Source organism: Mus pahari, chromosome 23 (assembly GCF_900095145.1).
Source record: "Mus pahari chromosome 23, PAHARI_EIJ_v1.1, whole genome shotgun sequence".
Lineage (NCBI taxonomy): Eukaryota > Metazoa > Chordata > Mammalia > Rodentia > Muridae > Mus > Mus pahari.
Genome location: NC_034612.1, coordinates 12,784,909 through 12,792,531, shown reverse-complemented (window position 1 = coordinate 12,792,531; position 7,623 = coordinate 12,784,909). Strand labels below are relative to the sequence as shown.

Here is a 7,623-nt window from a genome sequence, read left to right as displayed (position 1 = left end):
AAAATAGCTTCAAAGTCTACTAGTTTTCAGTTATTTATTTCTTTTTCTTTTCTTTTTTTTTGTTTGTTTTTCGAGACAGGGTTTCTCTGTGTAGCCCTGGCTGTCCTGGAACTCACTCTGTAGACCAGGCTGGCCTCGAACTCAGAAATCCGCCTGCCTCTGCCTCCCAAGTGCTGGGATTAAAGGCGTGCACCGCCACGCCCGGCTTATTTCTTTTTCTTTAGGATTCATTTATTTTATGTATATGAGGTTCTTTTTTTTTTTTTAAAGATTTATTTATTTATTGTATGTAAGTACATGTAGCTGTCCTCAGACACCCCAGCAGAGGGCATCAGATCTCATTACAGATGGTTGTGAGCCACCAGGTGGTTGCTGGGATTTGAACTCTGGACCTTCGGAAGAGCAGTTGGGTGCTCTTACCCACTGAGCCATCTCACTGTTTTTGCTAGCATGTAAATATGTACACCAGGAGCAAGCCCAGTACCTGAGGGCAGAAGAGAGGCTTTGGAGTCCCTGGAACTAGAGTTACAAATGTTTGTGAGCCGTCTTGTGGATGCTGGGGATTGAACCTGCGTCCTCTGCAAGAGCATTAAGTGCTCTTTACTGTTGTTGTTGTTGTTGTTGTTTTTGGTTTTTCGAGACAGGGTTTCTCTGTGTAGCCCTGGCTGTCCTGGAACTCACTCTGTAGACCAGGCTGACCTTGAACTCAGACATCCGCCTGCCTCTGCCTCCCGAGTGCTGGGATCAAAGGCATGTGACCACCACACACCCAGCTGACTAAAATAAATATTTTTTAAAGATTTATTTATTATATATGTAAGTACACTGTAGCTGTGCTCTTTACTGTTAAGTCAACTCTCCAGACCTTTTTTTTTTTTTTAAGATTTATTTATTTATTTAATGTGTATGAGTACACTGTAGCTGTCTTCAGACACACCAGAAGAGGGCATCAGATCCCATTACAGGTGGTTGTGAGCCACCATGTGGTTGCTGGGAATTGAACTCAGGACCTTCAAAAGAACAGTCAGTGCTCTTAACCGCTGAGCCATCTCTCCAGCCCCTAATTTTTTTTTTTTAATCATTTGCATGTGTGGTTGTCTAGGTAGAGCTATGTGCATATATGTGCAGTACCAGAGGAGACCGTGAGGAGGAGTCAGAGCTCCCAGAGCTGGGTTAAAGATAATTGGAAAAATTTGGCAATGGTAGAACAGGCCTTTAATCCCAGACCTTGGGAGGCAGAGGCAGGACTCTGTGTGAGTTCAAAGCCAGCTAGGTCTATAGAGCAAGTTCTAGGACAGCTAGAGCTACACAGAATGTCTTAGTTTAGTTAGGGTTTTACTGCTGTGAATAGATACCATGACCAAGGCAACTGTTTTTTTTTTTTGTTTGTTTGTTTTGTTTTTTCCAGACAGGGTTTCTCTGTATAGCCCTGACTCCTGACTGTCCTGGAACTCACTCTGTAGACCAGGCTGGCCTCGAACTCAGACATCCACCTGCCTCTGCCTCCCAAGTGCTGGGATTAAAGGCGTATGCCACCATGCCCTGCGGATAAGGGTCTTAAAGCCCACACCTATCCACAGTGCTATGTCTACTCCCAAAGGCCAAACCTATTTGAAGAGGGTCACACCTTCTAATAGTGCCACTCCTGGGTTGAGCATACACAAACCATCCCACAAGAAAATCTTGTCTTTAAAAAAAAAACCAACAACAACAAAAAAACAAAACAAACAACCTAAGGAGTCCCCCACCCCTACATAAATAGTTACATGGTCTCTGATGTGCGTGCTGGGGCATAAACTCTGGTTCTCTGGAAAAGCAGCTTAGCCACTGAGTAATCTCTTAGCATAAATATCACTTATTAAAAAAACAGGATTGACAGAAGAAAACAGGCCCAATTTGTTTGTATGCAGCAGAAGTTGAATAGTACATATTTTTTTGTTTCAAGAGCTATGAAAATGGGGGTTGGAGAGATGGTGGTTAAGAGCACTGACAGCTCTTCCAAAGGTCCTGAGTTAAAATCCCAGTAACCACATGGTGGCTCACGACCATCTGTAGTGAGATCTAACGCCCTCTTCTGGTGTGTCTGAAGACAGCTACAGTGTACTTACATATAATAAATAAATAAATCTTGGGGCCAGAGGGAGCAGGGCCAGAGCTAGCAGAGGTCCTGAGCTCAATTCCCAGCAACCACATGATGGCTCACAACCACATGGCTGTCTGGTGCTTTCAGAGGCCAGAAGAGAATGATGGACCATGTGGGTCCTGGGAACCAAACCCAATTTCTCTGCAAGAACAGCAAGTGCTCTTAACAACCTTTTCTTCAACCCTGACAATAATAATTTAAGCTCTAGAGAACTAAGTGTCTTGAGAAATACATATAAGTAGAAGGGGCATTGTGAAAAGTCAGACTGAAAATACTGTAGACTGGGGGTTGGTTTTAAGGGTTTCATTTACCAGACTTTGGTCTTTGTAGTGAATTAAGTGGGAAACAGATATTCACTCACAAGAAGATGGTCTTACCTTTTGTTTCACTATGGATATCACACTTGCAAAGTGATGTAGCTGCCTGCAAATGGCATTTGTGAGATGTTGAAGAAAAACATGGGCTCTTGTCCTACAAAAGGAGAATAAGGACAAGTATGGTGGCTCATGCCTTTAATCCTAGCAGTAGGGAGGCAGAGGCAGGTTCTACAAAGGGCTGTGTGGTGACACCTTGTATCGAAAAAATTTAATATGATGAATGAGTGAAATAAATGGTTTGCTTTTGATTTTGGAGACAGGGTTTCCCTGTGTAGCCCTGGCTGTCCTGGAACTCACTCTGTAGACCAGGCTGGCCTTGAACTCAGAAATACGCCTGCCTCTGCCTCCCAAGTGCTGGGATTAAAGTTGTGCACCACCACTGCCCAGCAGAAAAAAGTGTTTTTTGAGGCAGGGTCTTACTATGCAGACCTAGCTGCCAGCCTGGAACTGGCTTTATTAGACCAGTTTGGCTTGCCACTGCCTGTGCCTCCTGAGTGCTGGAGTAAGAGGTGGGAGCTGTCGGGCGTGGTGGCACACGCCTTTAATCCCAGCACTTGGGAGGCAGAGGCAGGCGGATTTCTGAGTTCGAGGTTAGCCTGGTACACAGAGTGAGTTCCAGGACAGCCAGGGCTATACAGAGAAACCCTGTCTTGAAAAACAAAAACAAAAAAAAGAGGTGGGCACTATCACATCCAGTGATACAAATATAATTTAAACATGCCAATTTAATCCCACTGCTTTTAAATACAATGATTTAGAAATGTCTTTTGGGCAGGGTAGATCATTCAAATCCTATCAGCTACAGTCGCGGTCGTCGACAAGATAATCGCGAGTTCAAGGCCAGGTTTTGCTACTTAGCAAGCTTTTTTTTTGTCTCAAAAAGGGGAGAAGCATCGCTTTAGATGAAGGTCTTTGTTAAAGAGAGCTTCCCTGGTATCCACGAGGCGAGGCGTCCTGTTCGACTTCGTGTGCCGCCAGGGGAAAGATGCAATTAAATGGGGAGCGAGAAGGAAGATCAAACTACATAAACACACGCGTGGCCAGTAGTTCACGCGGTCTCTGCTCAAAATCCCTGCCTTTTCCTTCCTCCCAGATCCCTGTCCACGTCGACTAGGAACCAGGTCGCCTTGGTCGATCGTTTCTGTAGGGAACTGATTTGTGGTACCACCACCTATGCCCCACCCCCATCCCCTCCTCTCACTACACGTCTGGCTGTTTTGATTGGCCGTCAGTCTCCCTTCTGGTCTCTGACTGGTCGAAGGCACCGCCGGGGGCGGGTCCTGGGCACGGAGGCCCCCGCTGCTGTGGGAACCAGTCCTGGGCGGGCTAAGGTGCCGGGCGGTCGCAGCCATGGCGTAAAAGGCGGCTCGTGGGCGCGGCGCGTGGCAGGCCTGGAAGGGGCCTGTCCCCATTGCCGGCGTCCACGAAGAGCCAGGACTCCAGCCCGATGATGACCAACGGGGTCGTGCACGCCAACTTGTTTGGCATCAAGGACTGGGTGACGCCCTATAAGATCGCCGTCCTGGTGCTGCTCAACGAGATGGGCCGCACCGGCGAGGGCGCCGTCAGCCTCGTGGAGCGGCGGAAGCTCAACCAGCTGCTCCTGCCGCTGCTGCAGGTGAGGGGCGCCCGCCCATTCCCCCGCGCGAGCGCGCGCGCTTCGCGTGGGCCCCGCCCCGAGCCGGGGGGCGGGGAAGGTCCAGCCCCCGGGGGGCCCTGGGGGCGTGGCTTCACCTTGTCACTCACTCTTTAGCAACTGCATGATATTTCATCCTAAGATAACCAGCCTATGGTTTAACTCTTTTCCTATAAATGATAAGTTTGGGGGTTTTTGTTTGTTTGCTTTTATTTTAACATATAGGTTATTTTAGTTTGTTTGGTTTTTCAAGACAGGGTTTCTTTGTGTCGCCCTGGATGTCTTGGAACTCGAGCCGTAGAACAGGGTGGCCTCCAACTCAAGAGATCCCCCTGCCTCTGTCTCCCGAGTCCTGAGATTAGAGGCGTATACCCAGCCATACAGGCACTTTTAAAATAAGCTGTCAAATACAATTTCCCAAGAAGTTGAGTTGGGTTACATCGAGAGTGGCGTAAACATTGACTTTCTAAAAATGGCCCCAGTGAGTAATTTTAAACCTTGTCTGGAGAAGGCACTGCTTCGGGGGTTAGCCAGCCTTCCCCACTTCAGGAAACGATGAAATGTGTTTATACTCACGAGAACTAGAGCACCCACCTTTGTATAGTGCTTCCCTGTGCACAAAGCCCTTCTCAGTCTCCCACTTAACTTTTGCCACAAACAAGGGAGATACTGATTATTAAGTCCACTGAACTGATGGAGACAGGCTCAGTGTTGCCTGTTTAAGAGTGACAAAGGAAAAAGAGCTTTGTCCTATAAATCCTGTTCCATTTTTCTTTCTCCTTTTTTTTTTTTTTTTTTTAATAGATTATTCCTTTGACTAAACCAAAAGAATCCACAAATGTGAAGTATGTCTTGGTGTTTTGCAATAGTCGGGAAAATCCTGATTCCATACGTCTCGTTTGGAATGATTGATAAATGACTCTTTACAGTTGTTTCTCAGCCTGAGGCTCTTTGCCGGCCATCTCTAACCTTCTTATTTCTCCTTTACGCAGGGCCCAGATATTACACTGTCGAAGCTGTACAAGCTAATTGAAGAATCGTGTCCTCAGCTGGCAAATTCGGTGCAGATCAGGTGATCTTTCTGCAAAGGGGTGGGTGAAGGTTACCGAGGAATGGGTAGCGTTAAGTCTTTTCTAAGGTGATAGGGGTGTGCCTCTGTTGCTAAAGTGCTTGCCTCCTGTGCCCAAGGCCTGGGTTCTGTGCCCAGCACTAAACTAGCCATAGTGCGCTACAGCTGTAATCCATGCATGGGTTACAGGCAGGAAGGGCTAGAGGCAGGAAGAACAGAAGTTCAAAGTCCTCCTTGGCTACAAAGCAGTTTGGAAGCCAGCTGGGATACATGGGGGAACGAAAGTTATGATTATTCGAGGGGTTGTTCTCCTAAGAACCTTTATTTAGATGTTTTTTTTAATGGATTACATTAGAAGTTAGGTTCACATTCTCTTCCCCCCAGGTGTATTATTTTGTGTGGAATTACTTCCTTTTTAGTTATTTTAGATAATTCCATTTTTACTTTGACGAATGTAATACAGTAGGTTAGCAATGTGTGATACTCTTGAGGAACATGGGAGTGACATTTTAAATGGATTATAAAGTTTGTCTTAGAAGCCCCAGCTTTAAACAAACCTGGAAATCCCCTTTAAAGCAGACTTGTCCGCAATTCAGGACTATGAAATGTGCAGGGTGTGCAGCGGGCCTTCCTAAAATGTGCATCCCGATTCTCTCCTTCAGAATCAAGCTCATGGCTGAAGGCGAATTGAAGGATATGGAACAATTTTTTGATGACCTTTCAGATTCTTTTTCTGGAACTGAACCAGAGGTTCACAAAACGAGTGTAGTAGGTATGGAATTTCTCTGGAGAGCAGGGGGCGTTCCCATTGAAGTGAGCGGCGTTCTGAGGGGCATCTGTGCTGACTTGAGTGTACAGGAGCAAGCAGAGTAGGGTGCTGGCTGTGTGCGGTTCGTATTCACTGCCTTCCCGTTTTGCTCTCTACTCGACCGTAACCTGTGGGGATGCAGCTCTGGTCTCCTGGAGTAGTTAGCCTGGGCCTGGGGTCTTTAGGGTCGCTCAGCTCTTTCCACAGTCCTGCGGACCACTTGCCTGGGTTGTGCAACTGTAAGTGGGGGTCACCAGCCACACTTAGGAGGCGAGGTAAGTGACAACACGCTCTTAAACTTTAGTATTTGAAGTCTGTGCACACGTGACATTTCTTAGATGCTTTTCTACTAACCGTGTCCTGTGCCCCCCCCCCTGACTCTGTTGCATGGTCATTTTTATGTTAGTCGACCTCAGTTGTTTATCGATCTGCTGCCCCCAGGTCATGGATGTATAAGGTAGACGTAGCCTTGCCTCTGACAGGGACTGAGTTGTGCTGGAAGGAGGGGTGACAGGTGTTCAAAGGGAAGTCAGTAAATATGATAACGTAATTACACCTCAGCTTTTGACTGGACTCACATACAATAACTATGGTAGCTTCAGAGAGTTTAAATAGCCGTGAGGAGCATGGAGGCCTGAAAGACTAGAGGTGGGAGAGGCCTGAGAGCCGAATGGAGAGCATATGGGAGGAGCACTGGACAGCACCTCGGAGTCCTCCGGGAGGACTGGGGCTGTAAGTTGTGAGTCTTGGGCTATCAGCTAATGTTGTCTCCTTGTTGTGGTCTTATCTTGTAGGTCTGTTTCTGCGCCACATGATCTTGGCCTACAGTAAACTTTCTTTCAGTCAAGTGTTTAAGCTGTACACTGCCCTCCAGCAGTACTTCCAGAACGGGGAGAAAAAGACAGTGGAAGACGCTGATATGGATCGAGAGGACGGAGAGAGACAGATGGAAAAGGAAGAACTCGACGTGTCTGTGAGGTAATTTGGGTTTCCTGTCAGGCTCCTCTTCTAGTCACTCGACTTAACTAAAAGCGCTCCACTCCATTCTGGTCTAGACATGAGCTGGCTGTCCCTTTTCTGTCCCCGGGGATTCTGGAGGTTGGCTCACAGGCTACAAGTAAGGTTTTGTGTCCTGTGGCTTCGGATTGGCTGGGAAGCACGGGTGGGCAGTCCACAGGAGGAAGGAGATGGAGGGCAGGGTGTGGATTCAATGGCTCCCTTCCTTTGGGATTCTTGGGGTGGCTGAAGGGACACGGTTTCTGTCAGATGATCTTCTGCACTTCTGGGAATGTAGTAACTAAGAAGTGTTGACGGGCCTAAGTATAAGGCCATTGTTATCTGCCTTAGGAGTCATCTTTCCTGGTGGCTTCCCTGAGCCCTGCTCCGGTCTCTGTACTCCACTCAGATTTCTAAGTTTGAATGTGCAGTTTCATTCCTGTGGGGTCAGCTACCCTCATAAGCAATAGTATCAAACTTCAGAGTCACTTGAGGGCTTCCTAAAACACAGGCGTTCAGGTATCTCTATAAGATGCCTTAAAATTAGCTTACAACGGCCGGGGCGTGGTGGCGCACGCCTTTAATCCCAGCACT

General features: G+C 47.3%; 1 protein-coding gene across 2 annotated transcripts in view; it reads left to right on the top strand.

The window, feature by feature from the left end:
* The first annotated feature begins 3,772 nt into the window (after positions 1 to 3,772).
* Anapc5 (anaphase promoting complex subunit 5) overlaps positions 3,773 to 7,623 on the top strand; it is a 33,364-nt gene continuing 29,513 nt past the window's right edge. For both annotated transcript variants that reach the window (XM_021222514.1, XM_021222511.1), the window contains exons 1-4: positions 3,773 to 4,138; positions 5,149 to 5,228; positions 5,888 to 5,997; positions 6,828 to 7,011. In XM_021222514.1, the coding sequence (XP_021078173.1) occupies positions 3,968 to 4,138; positions 5,149 to 5,228; positions 5,888 to 5,997; positions 6,828 to 7,011 (545 nt within the window). In that variant the 5' untranslated portion in view covers positions 3,773 to 3,967. The remainder of the gene's footprint in view (positions 4,139 to 5,148; positions 5,229 to 5,887; positions 5,998 to 6,827; positions 7,012 to 7,623) is intronic.